The 21,524-nt window shown below is 49.8% G+C and overlaps 1 protein-coding gene across 1 annotated transcript in view; it reads left to right on the top strand.

The window, feature by feature from the left end:
- The first annotated feature begins 1,949 nt into the window (after positions 1-1,949).
- Positions 1,950-21,524, top strand: part of MMP20 (matrix metallopeptidase 20) — a 51,200-nt gene continuing 31,625 nt past the window's right edge. Inside the window, exons 1-6 of the mRNA XM_030333616.1 lie at positions 1,950-2,075; positions 10,192-10,439; positions 14,588-14,736; positions 16,137-16,262; positions 17,029-17,190; positions 19,578-19,719. Coding sequence (XP_030189476.1) covers positions 1,950-2,075; positions 10,192-10,439; positions 14,588-14,736; positions 16,137-16,262; positions 17,029-17,190; positions 19,578-19,719 — 953 coding nt within the window. The remainder of the gene's footprint in view (positions 2,076-10,191; positions 10,440-14,587; positions 14,737-16,136; positions 16,263-17,028; positions 17,191-19,577; positions 19,720-21,524) is intronic.

The raw sequence follows: 21,524 nt of genomic DNA, 5'->3' as shown, positions 1-21,524 counted from the left end.
TATGTGTGGCACGTCCTTTCATTCATTTATAAAACGAACTTGATTGTGACTTTTGTATCATTCAGTCTTCGGGGAGCTTACAACTTGTAAGTCGAATGAGTCTCGTGGATCTCTGATTTGCCTTCTGTTACACAAGAGAATGCATTCTCAGGGTGCTCGACAGACAATGTTCACCCGTGCGACGGACACTCATCGAGGACCTGGCTTACTCACGAGACCCCACACACGGGCTGCTCCCTTCTGTGCAGGAGAGAATCTCGGGAGGCAACTGAATGACAGAGAGAAAGCAAAATCACCATGGGAATAACCTTGAATCTAGCGCAAGTGGAAGGCAAGCCAACTGATACATTTTCAGGGCTTAACAAGTATGAGCAATAAATTAGTTGCAACAAACTTAAAGAATGACGTTCAAATACGAGGTACGTCACCACTAAAAATCACTGCTCTGGATGGCAAGGGCAGTACTGAATACCTTCTGTGACGGGGATATTCTTGGCACTTTTCCTATATTTTTTTCATCCCGTCCCAGACCCCACAATGCTATTTGCTCAACAAATCCAGTGTTTTCCAACTGTAGCGTGCCTCAGAATCACCCAGGGGCTTGTGGAAACACAGACGGCCAGGCCCCGTTCCCAGACTCTCTGATTCAGCAAGGTGGCATTTCCAGCAAGTTTCCGGGTGACATGGATGCTACTGGCCCAGGAGCCACACTTTGGGAATCACCGATGGAGTCATCCATTCATCCATTTGTTCAAAGCTTCCAGGTGCCTGGCCCTAAAGCAGAGAGATGAGTCAAACATTACTTTGTAGGACCTGATGTCCCCTGGGCACTCTGCGAAGGGCTTCCTCTTGACCTGGTTTTCTCCTTTGTGACAATCCAACAAAGTAGATCTCGTCCCCACCCCCCATTTTATAGATGAAAATGCCACAGAAAGAGATTGAGTAACTTGCTCCAAGTCACGTGGACAGGTGTCAACCTGGGATTTGGGTCCACGCGTCCTGGATGCCAAGTGGCCATCAGACAGCACGCTGTGTGCTGTGCCTCTCCTAGAACGCTGAGCTTACACCAGTACTGTCAGTCTTCTGCAGATGGAAACAAACCAAAGTTCAGAGAGGTTAGACAACATGCCCAAACTCACACAGCTAGGAAGTGTCTCAAGATTGAGTCTCACTTTGATGCCAAAGTGCTTTCTGCGCCAGGAAACCCATTTCTCCACGCCGTCTCCAGACCGACATCTAAATCAGAGCCGGGAAAGAGAGTACGAGCCCAGGTAACCAGAGTGCACAGAGAACGGGTACTTCTGTCCAGTGTTCCGGTGAGCTAATATAGATCTCATGCATCAACTTATTCAAGAGTTTTCAAACAGCTCAGTCTACTTTCCAGCCTAAGTCAGCACCGTATAATGTAACGTTTCCTTGATGATTCAGGATCCTACATGCCCAGAACCGTCATCACGAACAGAGTTCGTTACTGAGAAATCTGAATGCGGAAGAGGCAGGTGACTGGATCGAGTTTTGAGGGGCGGGGGGCAGAATTACTGAGGACAAATTAAACTGTGTTCGAATCCCTGACTTCTTCTGCCATCAGAGTGGAAAAAGGCCCCCCTCACTGAGGCCCATCAAATGTTTCCATTGAGTTGGGTTAAAATTAATCCAGTTTACCCCAATTTATGTAAGCAGCTGACAAACTTCATTCAATCCGACTGTCTTTCTCCTTTCTAGACTCGGTAAATCACAAAGAACGAAGCTTTCCCCGACTCCCGAGTCCCGGTGTGTTACCCCATCATCAGGGAGAGAAATGAGCTCTATAATTACCTTTTGAGACATGAGTCATCCTCGCTCCGAGGGCCCAGACCCGGTGGACGCTATAAAAGCCGCTCAAGGTCGAAGTGCAAACGCGCAGTCTGCCTTCCCCGGGACTGATATAACTGCCGAGCCGCCCCAAGGAGATGAAGGTGCTCCCCGCGTCTGGCCTTGCTGTGCTCCTCGTCACGGCTCTGAAGTTCTCCACCGCAGCCCCCTCCCCACCTGCAGCCACCCCCAGGACCTCAAGAAACAACTACCACCTGGCACAGGTTTGTGAGTCTTTGCGCGCTTTCCCCTTCCCGCCTCCACCCCGGAAAACCTGAAAGGGTGTAACGAGAAAACAAGGAAAAATCTGTTACTGTTCCGCCATCGTCTTGTGAGTCCGGTAGAGTCTAACGGATACCGCCTCCCATACGGCGAAGGTTGCTGTCTAGGGCGCGTTCGGGGTATGTGCTGCAGGACTAAGCAAAGGGAGAGCCAGGTGGCTGGTGTCCCACAGAAGTGAAGCGGCTTGCCAAAACGCATGCGATGCTGAAAGACCAGGTGTTTGAGGGAAAACGTAGGAGGAAAACAGGGACAGAAAAATAAAAACCGAGGTGCAAGTTTTGTGCACTAGAGGTGGGCTGTGAACTTAGTGCTGGGTTTCCTGGCAGTCACCTCAAAAAGATTTCTTGCGTCCACATGCTAGAAAACAGCTCTTCCTTCAGGGAAAGCTGGATCAAAATCTAAAGTGAGCCGAGTTTTTCCTGGGTGTCTACTGCTCCTCGCTTGCGAGCCTTTCCTCTCTAAAGCGTGCTCCCCGAGTACCTTATTTACACACGCTTTCTGTATTTTCTTCTTGGAAGACTTCTCTCAACTGGTTGGAGAGGATGCGATACAAATGATGCACGGTAGAATTTTTGCAATGATCATGTGACTCAAAGCGATTCACGTCTAGTTGCTTCCAAGTGGTTTTTGCATGTAACGGAAGGTGGTGATCTTTAACCTAAAGAAACATCCTAGGGGCACCTAGTCGGTGGGGCGTGTGACTCTTGAACTCGGGGCTGTGGGTTCGAGCCCCACGTTGTGGGTAGAGATTCCTTAAAGATAAAATCTTGGGGGGGAATAATCTGTAAGGATGGGACTCCCAACGTTAGTGACAGGTGTGCAAATGAGACGTGTCTGTGTGAAAGGCGCTCTTTCAACGGTCTGTCAAGTGATAGCACGTCCGGGATTCCCGGCCCTGCCTCCAGGTTGCCTTCCGACCCGCCAGGCTGCACCCCTGCACCGCGCTGGTGGGGGCACTGAGGAAATGGTTTGCACACCCGCACCCGCGTGGCCTCACCGACTGTGTGCACCACCCGTGCCTTCTGATTAGTGAGCTAACTAGTCAATATTTTCACTCTCAGCCCTGCTTATGAACAGCGTCGTGAATGCCAAGCACAGAGCAGTTACATTCAGCTCCGCGAGACGTGGGCCCACTGTTACGTAAACTCATTTCAAGAGAACGTGTCTCAGCATTGCAGGGTCTATTTCAAATCATGTTTCACCGGTGCCAGCTGGCTTTGGGTCCCTTCCCCCCACATGCAATGTCCCCTCAGCACTCGTCATGCCACTTTGAGGAACCACAGAGTGTTTGTGGCCTCGGAAGAAGAGTCACGCAGAGGCCAGAATGGATCCGAGGGAGCCAAAGTCTGTGATGGTAGCCCCGGTCCCAACAAACGAGGGTCATCGGGGCCAAACGGTCCCTGGCCTTCTGTCTGCTTCTCGCCTACGGCTTCTGGACCACGATGGCGAGGTGCGGCAGAACCGAAAACGTTGCCCATCGGCCCTTCGCAGAAGAAACCAGCTAACCCTGAGCGGTGTACACAGGGAGAAGACCGGAAAGTCTCAGGAAAAGATACGCTTACAATGGGTCTTGGGGAAGAGTGAAGTGGCCTTGGGATGCTGGGGATCCCTCACTTCTCCCTTTCAGAGGACCTTCAAACTAGGACCAGGGACCCAGGCAGCGCCTTCTTCTGCCTACAGCAGGCCCCGTCACCAACTAGGGGCAGGAACAAACCGTCACTCCTTAGCAGGCTAGAATGATCTGGGCAAGACTCACCGGGGGGGGGGGGGGGGGGGGGGGGGGGGCTCAGTCAAAGCAGCTGACTCTTGATGTCGGCTCAAGTCGTGATCTCGTGGTTCGTGGCTTCAAGCCCTGCATCAAGCTCTGTGCTGATAGCACGGAGCCTGCTTGGGATTCTCTCTCTCTCTCTCTCTCTCTCTGCCCCTCCCCTGCTCGCTCTCTGTATCTTTTTCAAATTAAATAGAAAGAAACTTAAAAAAAAAAATGATCTGGGCAAACCTTTCAAGTGGATCCCAGTGACTAGAAAGAATTAATCCCCTCCCCCTTAGAGTTTATAGAAATAGAGCAGTCACTCCTTATTTCTTTGCACGGTTTCAGTTACCCACAGTCATTCATGGTGGGGAAATCGATGATCCTCCTTCTGACATATCAGAAGGGTCATCGGTAGCCTAACACCGCGTCACAGCGCCTACGTGGCTCACCCGCCATGTCACAGCGCCTACGCCATTCACCTCGCTGCATTCCGTCACCTTACATTATCACAAGAGTGTGAGTACAGAACAGTAGGATATTTTGAGAGAGAGCCCACACTCACATAATTTTTATGACACTATATCGTTGTAATTGTTCTACGCTGTTATTAGTATCTGTTGTCAATCTGTCACTGTGCCTAATTTATAAATCAAGCTTTCTCATAGGTATGTGCGTGCAGGAAAAAGTGTTTATATAGGGTTCAGATCTACCTGAAGCCTGGGCCCCCAGTGGGGGCTTGGGGACGTATCCCCTGTGGAGAGGGGGGGCTTCTACACATAACAGCTTTGGCAGCCTCACGATACAACGGATGAAATACTACAGAAGCATGCAGCGTAAGCTCATCTGTTCAACGATCACTTACCGACAGCTTACCGTGTGCTGTAGGCCAGGGTCTGTTCCGAGCACTCGAGAAACACCAGTGAACAAAACAAGTCAAATCCTTGGGCCTAGGGCACTTACGTGGGGACGGTGGGGATGGGGGAGGGGAGGGCGCTGGGAGAAGATCAGCAAGTGGTCAGTCAACAAGCGCCCAAGGTTATTTCAAAGTGATAAGTGATCCTGAGGGCGGAAGGAGTCTGGATGGTAGTGACCGGGGCGGCGGGGGACATTGTCACTGAGTAGTCCCGGAAGGCTTCTGTGAGGAGGTGGCTCTCAAGGTGAACCTGAACTCTGAGAAGGGGCCAGTCACGTGACTGTCTGGGGGTGAAGGAGCCTGGCCGCCACGCCAGGCTGGTGGCGGGAGCCGGGAGAGGGCACACAGCGGGACTGGCCGAGTCCCGTAGCCGGTGGCCAGCGGACCAGGGGGTGCCTGTGAACCGGGTCAGGATAATTAGCTTCCGCGTGGCTCTCTTCTCCCCAGACCACTTGTTCAGAGACAACGGACGGTCTCTTGTGCCCGGAAACACCAGACCAGCCAAATTTCCAAACGCCAGATGCTTCCTGCAAACCCATGAGTCCGATAACCTGCACTTGAAAAAATGAACGAGGGTTTAGGTGACTTACTTGACGCCCTCTCATAACTCTTTAAATTCTGCTTTGCTGATGAGCATAAAGGCTATGAAAATGATGGAATGATAAAATGCTTAGTCTCTTAAACCAAAGTTTTATTGTATTTTTGTTTGTGTTTTTAAAAATCACTGATATCAATACAACGCTTCAAACAACAGGTTGTTAAGTTGTCCTTAAAAATAATATGTTTCATTATCACATTATTATAAACTCATAATTAAAGAAAATAAAAAATTGAAATTGAAACCTTTCAAATACAGATGTTAAATTCAGGTGATTTTAATACCACTTTACTTTCTGTGCACGAAGAGATACTCTAATTTTTATATTTGGTTCCTACCTTTATTACTGATTATTGTATCATAAGAAAATTTTTATTTTTATGCTGTTTTCCTAAACATCACCTTCAAGAGTTACAAATATTCCAGAATGTAAGTGAGTTATAACGTATTTAATTGGGCCCGTAGATTATATGCAACCTAGGAGTCCTCACACAGCATCAGAAGTCCTCACGATTCCCGTTCTGTGGCTTAGCCACAACACAAGAAATGCTGAAGAAACCGTATCTAGAACTTTACCTTGTTTTGAAGCACACTTGACTCTGAGTTTTTTAAGTTCTTGATTCTCTAGAAGGATGCCAGGAAAGTGCACTGAACAAAGAGCTGGGGGCAGAGAGTGGACCTGGGCCACCGGCTTGCCAGGACTGACCCTCTAGGCCTCCATTATCTTATTCTTTCAAACACTGAAAGAGAAGCAGAGAGAGACCACCCAAAAGCCAACCTTAAAATTCTGTAATTTTAACAACAGGGGAGGGGAAAAGGTGGGGAGCAAATAGGACACTTCCGGGGGTGCCTAAAATCCTTGACCAGGGCCAACCTCACCCAAGGGTTCGGATTAACACAAATGCAATTCTAAGTGCACATCTAAGTGCCTCCCCGAATGTTTTGACTCTGAAAAGATGCTAAAACCTTGTCAATAACTTTGACAAGAAAGTTTCCAGAATGATTTAGGCCCTCGGGACATCTGATAATTCTTCAAAGAAGCAAATTTGCGTATTTTACCTGGAGAAAAAGAGCCCAAATATTAACTGAACATCTCCTCTGAGCCTAGGACCGTGTCGAGTACTGTTTTAATACTGTTGTTTATGATCGGACTTAAACCTTTTGAGCTAAAGATCTAGCATCTTCTGTGTATTTATAAGAAAAAAAACATTGTATAAATTGTATATGTTCACAGTAGAAAAATTATAAAACGGGGCCACTCGAGTGGCTCTGTTAGGTGTCCGACTCTTGGTTTTGGCTCACGTCATGATCGCACGATTCGTGGGATTGAGCCCCATGTCAGGCTCTGCACTTACAGCACAGAGCCTGCTTAGGATTCTCTCTCTCCCTCTCCCCTGCTCCCTGGCTCTCTCTCTCTCAAAATAAATAAACAATTTTTAAAAAGCAAAAACAAAAAAGAAAAGAAATATTATCCAACAACAGATAATGAAAAAAGTCAATTCCATCACTAAGATAAAACCACTGCTCACCCCTTCGTCTATATTTTTCAAAACACTTTGCTGTGACTCAGGGCTGGGATTAGGATGAGCGAATGAGGCAGGATTGGACCTCGTCTTAGTTAAAATATTGATATTTTGTTCATCATGGATTTTTTTGCATTAATTTTGATTGTGAAATGTGGCACTCCATATTATTTTTCTTGATTACTGAGTTTTTGGCCACCCCTCTCTTCGTCAGCCTAGTCCTGGCTTATGAGGACCTATCTGTGTGCGCATGATTCTGCACACCTTTCTCTTCACAAACATGGCTTATCCTGTAAGCGTAGTTCTAAACCTCTTTCCAACTTTTTTTTTTAGTCTTTATTTATTTTTGAGAGAGAGACAGAGTGTGAGCAGGGGAGGAGCAGAAAGAGACAGGGAGACACAGAATCCGAAGCAGGCCCCAGACTCCAAGCTGTCAGCACAGAGCCCGGTGCGGCACTCGAACCCACAAACCGTGAGATCGTGACATGAGCCGAAGTCGGACGCTCAACCGACTGAGCCACCCAGGCGCCCCATCAACCTCTTTCCAACTTAATCCATCTTCCCTTCTATGACTGTATTTTGTAAACCAAAATTAGAACCCAGAGTGTAAGACTCACACATAACCTAACATGGGAACAAAATATTTGAATTCAAAACTGTCTCAGAAAACATAGAGTGTCTGGTCTCCTGCACAGAGCTTACCCCTGGAAGAGCCTAATCTAGACTTAGCGTGAGCGTCGTGTTGTCACAGCATCAACCTGAGCCAAGAGGAATGGCTCGGAGAACCATTATCTGCCAAAAAGATCAGAAAGAAGGACATAAAATGCTTACTTATGATGGCCTACCCAGAGATGGAAATGAAACAAGATGGTCACACCTTTGTTTCAGGGCTCGCCTGGGCTCCAGGGCTGGGGGCTCCAAGCTAACCCCCTTCTTCTCCTTTTGGGTCTTTGCCTCATTAAGAATCTCACAAGGATGGGGCACCTGAGTGGCTCCGACTGTTAAGCGCCCGACTTCGGCTCAGGTCATGACAATCACAGTTTGTGAGTTCGAGCCCCGCGTCGGGCTCTGTGCTGACAGCTCGGAGCCTCGAGCCTGCTTCGGATTCTGTGTCTCCCTCTCTCTCTGCCCCTCCCCCGCTCACACTCTGTCTCTGTCTCTCAAAAATAAATAAACATTAAAAAAAAGAAGAAGAAGAATCTCACAAGGAATCACCACCAGGAAAGACGGGGCGGGAGGTCTGGTCGACCCCACAGAGAGCAGACAGAGCATGTAGCCCAAACAAGTGAGTGTGTCTTACTCGTTTTAATCTTCTCCTTAACAATTACAGTCTGGGGCGCCTGGGTGGCTCAGTCAGTTGAGTGTCCAACTTTGGCTCAGGTCATGATCTCACAGCTCGTGAGTTCGAGCCCCGCGTCGGGCTCTGTGCTGACAGCTCGGAGCCTGGAGCTTGCTTCTGATTCTGTGTCTCCCTCTCTCTCTGCCCCTCCCCCCGCTCATGCTCTGTCTCTCTCTCTCTCTCTCTCAAAAATAAATAAGCATTAAAAAAAAAAAACAATTACAGTCTGCATTCACAGCAGGAAACCTTGGGATATAGGAAAGGACGAAAAATAAGTTGCCACCCTTGGTATTACAACCCAGAGGTAAACAAGATTGATATTCAGATATATTTCTTTCCGTTATTTATGTCACTCGTGCTCATTATAAGTTATATGCATGTAGTAACTATCAATACGTCAATCGATATCAATTTTCAATGTTAATTTGCACATTAACCTTCTGTTACTATACATATATAACAAACATGAGTATAATATGTACACGTATATATGGTTTGGTTTGTTTGGGGAATTATGATTATAATCTGTATAAAGACTTCACCTAGGCTTTTCTCAGTATATTGTCATTATACTGAGTGCATTACTCCATGCCACTAAATATTTTTCAAAAATGCGATCTTAGAGGCCTAGTATTGCTTCACATGAATATATAAAAATATAGCCAACAAAACCCCTATTGTTAGACATTAAGGTTGCTTTCAATGTTTTAGCATTCACATATATAGACATGTAGATAGAGCAGAAATCATATACATAATTTATACGGAATCTAAAGTAATGCGATACGTAAATATTCATAGGCAGTAAATAAATACCTCATGCATAAAATGTAAATATAAAATTTTGCATCTAATGCAACACACACTGAAATCTTCAGCTGCTCGGGGTCTCCCTGCAATAAGGTGGGTCGTTGAAATCCTGGACCAGCGTCCAACTCCGGTCCTGCATTTACATGATGCCATCTCACTCCACCCAGGAGTTCTAGAAGAGTTTTGAATGATAAATGTAGAGGTTTTAACCTTTAATGTGCAAATAAAATACTTTAAGGATAATTTTACTTGCGGGGGTGGGGAGGGAGGGCGGGGAGCGGCGGTGGTGGGGGGTGGTGGTGGTGTGGGAGACAGAGACAGTCCTGGAAGCCTGGCCCCGGAGAACAGGTTCACAGACCTAACAATGAAAAGCCACCGGAGAAACAGATTGTCTGACGTTGTGTGGGATGTCAGGTTGGACTGCAAGGCCTCTGTGTGTAGAAACACACTGATCGTGCATAATGTTTGATGGAAACATGACACCAATAGCCACCTCCCAGAGAATAGTCTTGGATTTTGCAAATTGGGTGGAGATTTCAATGACAAACGATCCCTGGGGAAAATGTTCACATTATTTCCTTCTATTGTTGTTTCCTCTTGAAGTTTATTTATTTATCTTGAGAGAGAGCATGAGTTCGGGAGGGGCAGAGATGGAGAGAGAGGAGAGAGAGAGAGAGAAAGAGAGAGAGAGAGAAAGAGAGAGAGAGAGAACCCCAAGCAGGTTCCACACTATTAGTGCAAAACCTAATGGGGGGCTCAAACTCAGGAACTGTGAGATCATGACCTGAGCCAAGATCAAGAGTCGGACGCTTAACGGACTGAGCCACCCAGGAGCCTCTATGTTTTCCTCTTAAAATAATTAGTCCTTATAGGAAAACTATGAAAGATAAGTGGGTAAAAGGAGAAAATCTCCAATCCCAGCTACGCAAACGTAATTAATATTAGTAACGCGGCATACGTCCATCAAAGCTTTATCCATGAGAATGTACCTAATTCTTTTCAAGGCGGGAGTACGCCCTCCACACTGCATGCCACTTGTGGAGAAACGGCCCCCTCCTAACCTGAGCATGAGTCTCTCCTGGAGACGGTGCACAGACGTGTCCGCCTGCCTATCTGTTCCAGGCCTATCTTGACAAGTATTACACCAGGAAGGGAGGCCACCAGCTCGGTGAGATGGCTGCGCGAGGAGCCAGTTCCCTGGTCAAGAAGATCAAGGAGCTGCAAGCCTTCTTCGGCCTCCGAGTCACGGGCAAGTTGGACCGGTCCACGATGGACGTGATCAAGAGGCCCCGATGCGGAGTTCCCGATGTGGCAAACTACCGCCTCTTCCCAGGTGAACCCAAGTGGAAAAAAAATACTTTGACCTACAGGTAATGAGATGGAGTCCTTCCAGGTCAGAGAGAAGCACCCCTCTTCTCCTGTCCGTGCTTTCTTTTCTTTCCTTTCCTTTTCCTTTATTTTTTCTTTCCTTTCCTTTCCTTTTCTCTTGCCTTTTCCTTTCCTTTCCTTTTCTTTTTTTCTTTTCTTTTCCTTTCTTTCCTTTTCTCTTTTCCTTCCTTTTTTCTTCCATTTTCTGTTTTCTTTCCTTTTCTCTTTTCTTCCCTCTTGTTTTCTTTCCTTTTATTTTTTTCATTCCTTTCCTTTCCCTTTTCTTTTCCTTTCTTTCTTTTCTTTCTTGTCCTTTTCTTTCCTTTTCTTTTTCTTTCCTTTCTTTCCCTTTCTTTTCCTTTTTGCTTTTCCTTTATTTTTCTTTCCTTCTTTCCTTTCTCTTCCTTTCTTTTCTTTTTCTTTCTTTTCCTTTCCTTTTTCTTTTCTTTTCCTTTTCCTTCCCTTCTCTTCCCTTCTCTTCTCTTCTCTTCTCATTTTGAAACATCTTCCTTCTGATCTGTATAAAATCGTGGCTCATCACAATCCTAAGGAAGACTTTTTAGGGCTGATCTTAGACAGTCACAGTGAAGGATTTACTACAAAATATGACCTCAGGATTATCGTGATGACTGGCCATTTTAGACATTACAATAATTTTATCGGTAAGAGACAACACACTTGTCTTTGAAGAAGAATAATCTAATCTAGGATTAATAACCTGACAGTACCAACCAGTTTTCTTAAAACAGTTTCCTCAATCAGAGGGAAGCAATAAAACTCACCTATTAAAAAGTAACTTTTTATCAACTGCAAAAATAATTTATTGATGGTTTAGTAAGTGCCTACTATAGGCATTCAGTTTTGGAGATACAGAGATGACTAGACCACCTTCCCGACCTCAGGGAACTCAAAGTCATTTGGGGGAGACACAAAAGCAAACAGACCATCGTGGCTGCAGGTCTAGCGGAGAACTCTGGGAGCAGCTGCTGGGAGCACAGGGACCCAGGTCGGGGGGGGGACAGCAGACCTCCTTCCTGGGGGGCCCCTCCACCCTAGGGTAGCTCAGAGGCAGGCAGATACCGCTGCCCGCCTGGGCCCGCACCTGCATTTTTGCCCAGGCCTCACCAACGGTGAGGATTTCCCAAGTGCTAGAGGAGTCGTGACGGACAGGGGCGCGCAGTGGGGCGGCCCGGTGGGCAGGTGCCCAGGGCAGCGGAGAGCCAGGCCCGGCTTGGAGCCAGACTTTGTTCTTAGGACCAGCACATTTAGTCGATGCCTGGGGATGGGGCAAGGCCGGACTGTTAAAACAGTCTGCACAGGGCTCACAGAAGCCCCTGACGCTCTGAGGAGTTTTACAGCCCAGGAACCCTGTAAGCCAGGTGCTAAACACAGTGGTTTTTTTTTAAGTTTATTTATTTATTTTGAGAGAGAGAGAGAGAGAGAGAGAGAGAATCCCAAACAAACTCCACACCATCGGTATGGAGCCCGATGTGGGACTCAAATTCATGGAACCGTGAGATCATGACCTGAACCAAAATCAAGAGTCAGACTCTTAACTGACTGAGCCACCCAGGGGCCCCAAAACACAGCCATTACTAAAAAGTAAGCCCTACAGGGGCACCTGAGTGGCTCATTCAACTGAGTGTCTGATTTCGGCTCAGGTCATGATTTCACCAGTCACGGGTTCGAGCCCCGCGTCGGACTCTGTGCTGACAGCTCAGAGCCTGGAGCCTGCTTCAGATTCTGTGTCTCCCTCCCTCCCTCTCTCTCTCTCTCTCTCTCAAAAATAAATAAACATTAAAAAAAAGTAAGCCCCACAAACCTACAATTCAATTATATGTATGCACAAATTATCATATATTACTTTGTGTACGTTATATGGAAAAAGCCAAGGTGACCAAAACATTGGTTTCTGATCACGACACCTTCCCACTCTCTGTGCTCACAAGGTCGTTCACGTTTGTATCTGAAGGGCTGCTGCTCATCTCTCGCCAAGGATACCTGTGGGGGCGGCCAGTGGGTGGCTTGTAACGGCCACACCCAGTCCCCGGGTCCCTAGGGTCAAGGGAGGACCTGTACCCGCGAGCCCAGAGGCTCCTCTGGGCCACCTGTTGGCGGCTGGGAGACTGAGTCCATAAGGTGACACTCTGAACACAAATGTTCCCCTGCCGCGGTCCGGGAAAGCCTCGAAATCCAAAAGCCAGGGCAAGAACTCCCAAGTGTGTGGGGGGCGGCGGGGGGGGGGGGGGACGGGGGGCAAGATGGGAAAATTGTGTATAAACCCAGGAAGTCTTTCCAACATTTAGCTGCGTCACAGAACTGTGACTAAGCAAGGCCAAGACACGGAATCAATGCTAGTTGGAAGCTGCGAGACGTAGAATATTGTGATACTGGGGCGCCTGGGTGGCGCAGTCGGTTATGCGTCCGACTTCAGCCAGGTCACGATCTCGCGGGCCGTGAGCTCGAGCCCCGCATCGGGCTCTGGGCGGATGGCTCAGAGCCTGGAGCCTGTTTCCGATTCTGTGTCTCCCTCTCTCTCTGCCCCTCCCCCGTTCATGCTCTGTCTCTCTCTGTCCCAAAAATAAATAAACGTTGAAAAAAAAATTAAAAAAAAAAAAAAAGAATATTGTGATACTATTCCTCGGACAGCCCCCCCCCCCCCGCCCTCCGCAAAAGGAGAGCGAGAGAAGGAGGGAAGGAAGAGAAAGCACAGAGGCATCTCAGTACTCTACGTAGCCACTGGATCTCAGAATAACTGCTAGTAACCCACGGGGTTAAAACAGGAAACGTAGCTGGGTGCTTATGTGTGTACATCTTGGAGCCAGACTGGGCTCGGGTCCCGACCCATCACACGATGCGGATCCTCATCCTTATCTCCGCAGGTCGTTGTGAAGGTCAGGTAGGCTCAGGGCCGTGGCCCGCACGAAGCAGGTGCTCGCAGAGTCTGACCGTGACCTCTACTGCCTCAGCGGTCTTCAGGTGCGGACTCCTGTCAGGGCGCCTCTGTCCATCCCTGCGAGAGGGTTCCGTGCTCCCGCCTCTCCAGGGCGGATGGCCACCTGCATGCGGGCTCCCTGTGGGACCCCGCCCCTTCCCTTCGGACCCCCAGGATCAGCCCCGCTGCTTTCTGGCTGGGACGGTCCCACCCGCGTCAGAGCACCCAGGATACTTGCCGAAATGCGCGTTTATGCTCGCAGCTGTGTATCTCTTGACCCAGCCTCTCAGGTGGTTATCGCAGGTGCCGACATTTGACCAGCACCCAGAAGCCCTTGAAAGCCACTAGCTTTGACTCAGCACTTCCTGAGCTTACCAAGTATTTGTTGGGCTCCGACTGTGCGCACGGGACGGGGCGAGGAACCAGAGAACGGAAGCAGGGCAGAGGTCCGCTCCCCAGGGTGGCTGTCGCCGAGGTGTCTCCTCGCTCTGCGCCCCTGGCTCCCTCCGAGGTCCCAGGGGGCACCTCCTTCCTCCTCCCCTTCCTCTGCTTGCTGTCGGAAGCCCCAGCCCCCGCGTCCCGGAGGCCCGCCAACGGCTCCGCTGTTTGCCCCAAATGCCCTCCACTTCTCTGCCTCCAGAAGTCACTGTCGCAGCGGCACTGAATGAAAGACTGCAGCCTCTTTCAGTCTACGTGAGCACCCTTGCTTAAAGCTGGTGTTTCCTCTTTGAGATAGCGTATGGTTTCAAGAGAAAAACCTTCCCCCCCAAAGGGGGAAATCCCAGTAGCCTTTGAATACGAATTTGCTCCGTGTTTTTACTTGTCACGACTGAAAATGTTCAGTCCAGCTGGGGGAAAAAGCCCTGCTCAGCTAAAACCATCTTAGGGGAAAATGGGCTTCTGACTCCCTGTGAAATTGCACCGGGTTCTGATCTTTAAAATCAAGGGTAATGTGATCCCAGTGAAAGCCAGCCTGTCTCAGCACCACAGGATCTCGACCCTCATCCCCCTTCAACTTTTCCTAGTTGCCCACCCGTCCTAGTAATGTAACAAAGGTAGAAGCAAAGTAAGAATTGTTTGGGAGAAAAAGTCCCAAATGGTAGATTCGTGTTCGGCCTCTCGATCCTCAGCCCCACCTCGACCTCCACGCAACGGTCGCCCTTCTTCACCAGGAGCGTCTACTGAAAGGAAGGCCCGTTCCTTGTGTCTTCACAGGATATCCAAGTACACACCATCCATGGCGGCCGCTGACGTGGACAAGGCAATGGAGATGGCCTTGCAGGCCTGGGGCAGCGCTGTCCCCCTGACCTTCGTCAGGGTGACTTCGGGAGAAGCGGACATCATGATATCCTTCGAAAGCGGAGGTACCGTGGGGGTCCCTGGGCTCTGCCTGCGAAGCCAGCTGTTTCCTCCTACAACCCTCAGCGCGAGGGTGGGCACCGTCCTCTCTTGCACAGGGTGAGACGGGCGGAGGCCGAGGTCATGGCAGAGTGATGACGGCCATCAGGCAGAGACTAGAACCGGGGGGTCCCGGCGAGGGCTCGTCATCCTGGCAGACTCAGCCCAACCGGCTTCCGCTGTGCTGTGGCCACATCAGAGACAAAGTCTGTCCCATCTGGCTCCCTGTTGGCCTGGGGGGGCCACCTGACCTCTCCCCACCCCCTGACGGTGTCTGCTACACAGCAGGAACCTGCACCTTGAATCCTCACCGAAAGGCACGCACGCCCCGTGACCCTGACCGCTTCTTCCCTGCAGCAATGGCCGGGCATGGTGGGGGAGGGGGTTTGCTGCTGTCCCGTCCACACGTTGTGGGGTCCCCAGGCCTCCACCCTGCTCACCCCAGTAAGGAGTGGACGCATAACCTTGCACGGGGAGCCCTGTCCAGAGCCGCGTGTCTAGTGGGCAGATTAAGGAAAGGCCTCGAAATTCCTTCCCTTTGTTGGCTTCCAAGCAGCAGAGGGGACCAAGTGTCCTGCCCTTTCTAAGGGCCCCTGAGACTTCAAGTCTCCACCTGAAGTTTAACCTGCTGTCCTGGGGTGGGCGCGCCCAGAAGCCAGGAGAGAGGAGGTCAGCAGGCCCCGGTGTGAGCCCTCCGAGGTGGCCCTGGGTGTGGCCGGGTGCGTGGTGGCTCCCATTCCTCCTGGACGGCAGGGCCACCGTGGCCACGTGGCTCAGGCCGGCTTTGGAGACCGCTTCTCTCTTGATCGTGCAAGCCTGCGCTCTTTCCCGTGAAACACAGGCTGGGTGGGGGCCGTGCTGCCATGTAACAGGGACCTCGGGGCTCACAGTCTGAGGTCCCCGCACTGTGCTGAACCCCTCGAACGGCACACCAGAGCTTTGTTCTGTTGGATTTTAACAAAACAAAGTATTCCCGCTGAAATCCTCAAAACCCACGAACGTAGCTTTACAACATTGCCTCGTTTTGTTCTTCCTCCTTTTTAAATTAAAAACTGTCAGTGAGGGGCGCCTGGGCACCTCAGTTGGTTAAGTATCTGACTTCGTCTCAGGTCATGATGTCACGGCTCGTGAGTTCGAGCCCCACATCAGGCTCTGTGCTGACAGTTCAGAGCATGGAACCTGCTTTGGATTCTCTGTCTCCCTCTCTCTCTGCCCCTCCCCCGCTCATGCTCTGTCTCTCTCTAAATAAATAAATAAACTTAAAAAATCTGTAAAAACAGTATTGTCCGTTCCCTGTAACGTGAAATATGCTTCGAAAATCGTCTGCAGGACTAACTTCTGTTGACCTCTCTCCCCAACTGTCTAGACCACGGGGACTCCTATCCGTTCGATGGGCCTCGAGGGACCCTAGCCCATGCATTTGCACCTGGAGAAGGTCTGGGAGGGGACACGCATTTCGACAATGCCGAGAAGTGGACTATGGGAATGAATGGTATATATGCACAATTGACCATAACCTGGAAACTATTGTACCTTCTTCTGGGCCTCCACCATGAAACCTTGAGGTCAACGTCCCAGGCCACCCTTAAAGTAGGGGGGCTGGCTAGGAAAAACAAGTAAGCCAAAAATCCACAAGGGAACACCATAAGGGGAACGCCCCACCCCCAAGTGTGCCGTAGACTCTCCTGAGCCCCGCTCAAAGCGAGGGGTGTCGAGGAACCTCAACCCTCCCTCCTCAGCACTCTTTGCACCGCACTTACGGTCTCTCACTCGTGCTGGCAAGCAGGCTGTGCTCAGAAAGGACTTGAGGGTCGTACTCTCCTAACAAGTGTGCTGGGGATGGGTGGAAGGTTCCAGAATATGATGCCTGCCATTGGAAGTCTTCCTCGGGAAGTGTGTGTGGATGACAAGGGGTGGAGGCTGTCACAGCAGGGAACTTACCCCGAAGTCGTGGCCAAATCTAGATCTCGTTGCCGCCATGAGCTCTAACTGGGCCCTCCTCCACCCATCGACTGAGTGTCGCTGACAAGGAGCCAAATGGACCGAATCACATTTCCATCCTTTCCCAGTCCGAAGCCCCGTCCAGCCGAGGGGGAAACATAGGTAACGTCAGCAAAGCTCAGCACCAGAATAACCTGGTTATGAAAGGCAAATGAGTTTCCTACTAGCATTGGGGTATAAATTCTCCTGTAAAGACAGAAGGCCCTAACAATAAATCCCCACATTGACGCTGTATTTTTCTGTCTCGCACCGTGTAGGTTTCAACTTATTCACCGTAGCTGCTCACGAATTTGGCCACGCACTGGGCCTGGCGCATTCCACAGACCCATCGGCACTGATGTACCCGACCTATAAGTACCAGCATCCCTACGGATTTCACCTGCCCAAGGACGATGTGAAAGGGATCCAGGCCCTGTATGGTACAGTCACCACACTTCTCTGACTACTAACCCTGAGAGTCACAGGCTTTCAGTCTCCAACTTAGGGAGAGTGTATTTTGCCAGGAGTTACCTGCAGGGGTAAAGATCAAGCGGGGGACCACAGCCCCCACTGTGGCCTTTTATGAGGAGCTTATCTACCAGACAAGAACATGGCTTTCTTTTCTAAGATGTGCAATTAAATTCTACATCTTTCCTCCAGGGCACTTGGTCCCTCAACAGCCATAGAAAATATCATCAATTGTCTTTGGGCGGTGGGAGGTTTTGGGAGGGTGAGGGTCAGAATTTAGATACTGGGAGAGGATGGGTATATTTTATAGTTTCCTATATATGGTTCTGACCCATCTGCAGATAATTGATCTGATCTTCCTAAAAATGTCAGGGAGGATGACGACTGCATTCCCAGTGGTGTAGATAACCCACAGGCTCACGTCGCTCATCCTGTCACCCCATCCTCATGACCAGCCTGCTTAGAGTGTTAAGTGTTTTCCTCACTGGACAGCTAAGCGGAGGCTCAGGACAGTAGGTACCCCGAGATAATCAAAATTATCCCATGGCTTACCATTCTTTCAAAGGTAATAAGGAATTATTAAAAACTCTAGACCTAGTCTTCCTTAAGAGAAGGATCCACAAGGCCCTGAGAAGGAATCTTGGACGTCTTAGACCTTGACACTTTTGCTTTCATGTTTTATCCCAGGAAACTCTGGGCCACTGACTGCCCCCTAAACCCGGAGGGTGGTTACTCCGCCGTAAATTGCCAAAGCCTGTCTGCATCCTCCCAGCCTAGAAAGGGCCTGGAGAGCCCAGACCCCTCTTGCTGGGTGTTGGTGAAGCCACCTGGCAGTTCAGACAGAAGCACACTCTTTCGCAGTCAGATGGCATCTGATCTTGGGAGACCGATCTTCTCCAAAGACGTGCTCAGTCAGCTCTGCCCACTGTTCCTCCTGGGAGAGATAGGAACTAATAGCGTGAACGTCTCCACTGTACAAACTTGGCTGCAGAGCACCGAGGGCAGGGCTCCAATGTGAAGCGACTCCCCTGGGCCACTGAGCCCAACGATTTGCCTGCCCTCTCTCTACAGATCCTTCCGTACTGGAAGGTCACCACCATTCTGATGGCCGTGGTCCCTGGGCCAGGGGCTGGGGCATGTATTTGGACATGGCCAGTCTTGCACAGGTGAACAAAACACAAAAGCATCGTTTTATATCTCTTGGCACATACACATCACCCAGCCCTGACTACCTGTCACCTCCCACCCCTCCCCGGGTGCTTGGCTCACAGTACCTGTTCACTAGCACATTTCTGACCTGACCACCTTCCAGTTTCCAATAGTTTCCCAAAGCCTCACCCAGCCCCGATCTTCACCCCATCGCTGACCCTACACCCTAGATCTTACCCATCTCTTCCTCTCATGGGTCCTCTGTCTCTGACCCTCACCTCTGTTGACCACGGGGCTCGTCAGGAACAGGCATCTGCCAGGGCCAGTGAGTGGCCCAGGCAGCCCCTGCTCATTTCCTGTAGACAGCAGACAGCCCTCAGGAGCACAGAGGGGGAGTGAAAACTCACCAGCAGGCCTCCCAAGGAGCAGGATCCACCAGAAGGTGCCTTTAAGTAGTGCCCACCTCAGTGTAGTGCGTTGGCACCGGGATTCGGTCTTTCCTGGGTGCCTGACAAAGGCTTATGCACAGCAAGATGCCCAGAAGCAGATGTGCACGAACTGAAAACACACAAGAAGATGACCATGTCTCTTAGAACAAAGAATTTAATTACAAAGAAATAATCAGGGGCGCTTGGGGGGCTCAGTCAGTTAAGAATTCAACTCTTGATTTCGGCTCAGGTCTGTGAGTTCGAGCCCCGCGTCGGGCTCTGTGCCGACAGCTCAGAGCCTGGAGCCTGTTTCCGATTCTGTGTCTCCCTCTCTCTCTGCCCCTCCCCCGTTCATGCTCTGTCTCTCTCTGTCTCAAAAATAAATAAACATTAAAAATTAATTAATTAATTTAAAAAAAAGAAATAATCAGTGGCAACTTTTAAAAGACACCTCTAATCTGGGACTCCTGCGGCTGCGATCCCTCTAACACTTACTACGCGCCAATGTGTCAGGTGCTTTACAGATGTTCCTTCTCACAAAACCCCCTGCTCCCTCCCGTTTCACTAACGAAAGAACAGAGGCGTGGAGGGGTTAAGTGACAGGCACGATTTTCACACAACTCAGCACCTAGCACAGCCGGGATTCAAACCCGGGTCTGCCCGCCACAGGCAGCCACGCGCCTCCTCACCTCGTCCTGTACCGACAAAGAGCGTCTCTGGAGTGCGAGTGCACAAACCCTAGATTCCTGGTACCATGCTGACCAAGTCACTTTGAATCCTAGGACCCCGGAAAACATTCCCGGGAAAGCCCACCGTGCCGCACGCCCCACCTCAAAGTCCATCCACCCCCGACCTCTGTGACTCCAGCTCGTCCTTTGATGCCGTGACGATGCTTGGGAAGGAGCTCCTGTTCTTCAGGGACCGGTAAGCCCCAGACGCGCCACCAGGTCCTCCCAGGCCTCAGCTCCACGCGTCAGTCACTCTAGAAGTGCTCGTTGCCACCGCGAGGGAGGACCGTGCAGAGATGCCGTCCTGTGTGGCGGTAGGGTGGGAGGCGGGGGTCTCCGGGGAGACTGAGAGCTGCCAAAGCACCGTGTGTGCAGCGCCCACCGTGCTCTTGGTGCTGGGCGCAGAGTTTTCCGTATACGTAAGGTACTTCTGACCCTCTTCGTGGCGAAGTAGAGATTAGAAGCCCCAATTTACAGACGAAGAAAGAAACTCAAAGAGAACGAGGCACTCTTCTGAGCTAACGGTTTCACTAAGTGTCTGAGTTAGAGCACTAGCCCAGATTGATCTGATGTCTCTTCTGTCTATCATGTATCCCTAGTGAGAGCGCATAGGATATGCTCAAAAAATATTCGGTAGTGGGGGTGGATAGATAGCCAGGTGGACAGACAAGTGGATGGACAGACAGGAGGGTGGGTGGGTGGATGGAAGGATGATCAGAGGGATGGGTAGACGGGTGGGAAAACTGCAAAGACGGCCCTCTTGTGAAAACCCTCTTTCTCGGTGCCCCCTGACTTTTCCGCTGTCAGCTAGAGGTCAGACAGTGTAGAGAAGGCAGGAATATTGATGGATTTTAGCTACACCACAGCTGTTGCACCTGAAGAACACCCTGAGGTTTGAGTTTCTAGTACTGTGGCCTTAGGACTGTTTCATTTGAACTTATTAGTAGAAGCGTTTGCAGTTCTGTGAGTTGTAAAGGATGGTGAGGCCGAGCCGGTATTTAAATGCGATGGCGTGGGAGTAATTTATGATATAATTTGTGATGCTGGAGAAGCTGGGATTGTTAGTGTGGACGCTGTAGGGATCGCTGCCTTTACAGCCGTGGGAGGTGATAGTGGGGGTTCCGGTTGGTCTTTATTTATTAGTGTTTTTATTGGCATGGACATCACTCAGGGAAATTAAATAGGGTAAATTTAAGATTTGTATAATAAGGAAAGAGGAAATAAAATTTGAAAACAATGATACTCAAAAATTCAAAGCCATTGGGTTTGAAACTCATGTGGAAGTTTTACTAGAAGACGGGAAATGGTTGGTGGTAATATTTTTTCTACTTAAAGTACATCTAATAATATCGTTGTGAGTTTTCTGTTGGTTGAAAGAGTGATGAATGGTGAGAGGCAGTGGTTATCCTCGGAAAAAAACGCAAGGAAGTTGGCAAAACGTATGCAGGGTGAAGGAGAATTAAGTTTCCCATTTTGTGTAACAAGGTCACATTCAAGTGCCAGAATGAAAGCTGGGGCGGTTCTGCCAAGGACTGTCCATTCCAGTAGGCGTCGGTGGCGTTCACATAGGAGGTGACAATTCTGGTCACCGGTTCTGATGCGGGGGGTTTTCCCCACCACCCAGCAATTCTCTGACACCAGCTGTGTGTCCTACAATTCAACTCCATTCTGACACCATCTACCTGGAAATAACATCGGATGAGTCCACAGGTTGAGGGCTCTGTCCACTTCAGATGCCACTTCTGCCCCACCGGCTGTGAATCACGGGTTCCTGTGACCCTCCTTGGGTGTGGCTGCCATACTAGAGCAGCTTTACTCTACTAGACTAAGTTTATTATAAAAGGATAGAACTCAGGAACGGCCGGAGGGAGAGGTGCCGAGACCAGCGTATGGGGAAAGAGTGCAGACCTTCCCTGCCCTCCCTGGATGCACCACTCTCCCCACAGGGGCACATCTACATGTTCACCAGCCCAGAAAATCTCCAAAACCCCCTCCTTTGGG

The sequence above is a fragment of the Lynx canadensis genome, chromosome D1 (assembly GCF_007474595.2).
Source record: "Lynx canadensis isolate LIC74 chromosome D1, mLynCan4.pri.v2, whole genome shotgun sequence".
Lineage (NCBI taxonomy): Eukaryota > Metazoa > Chordata > Mammalia > Carnivora > Felidae > Lynx > Lynx canadensis.
This window is presented reverse-complemented; position numbering and strand designations above follow the sequence as displayed.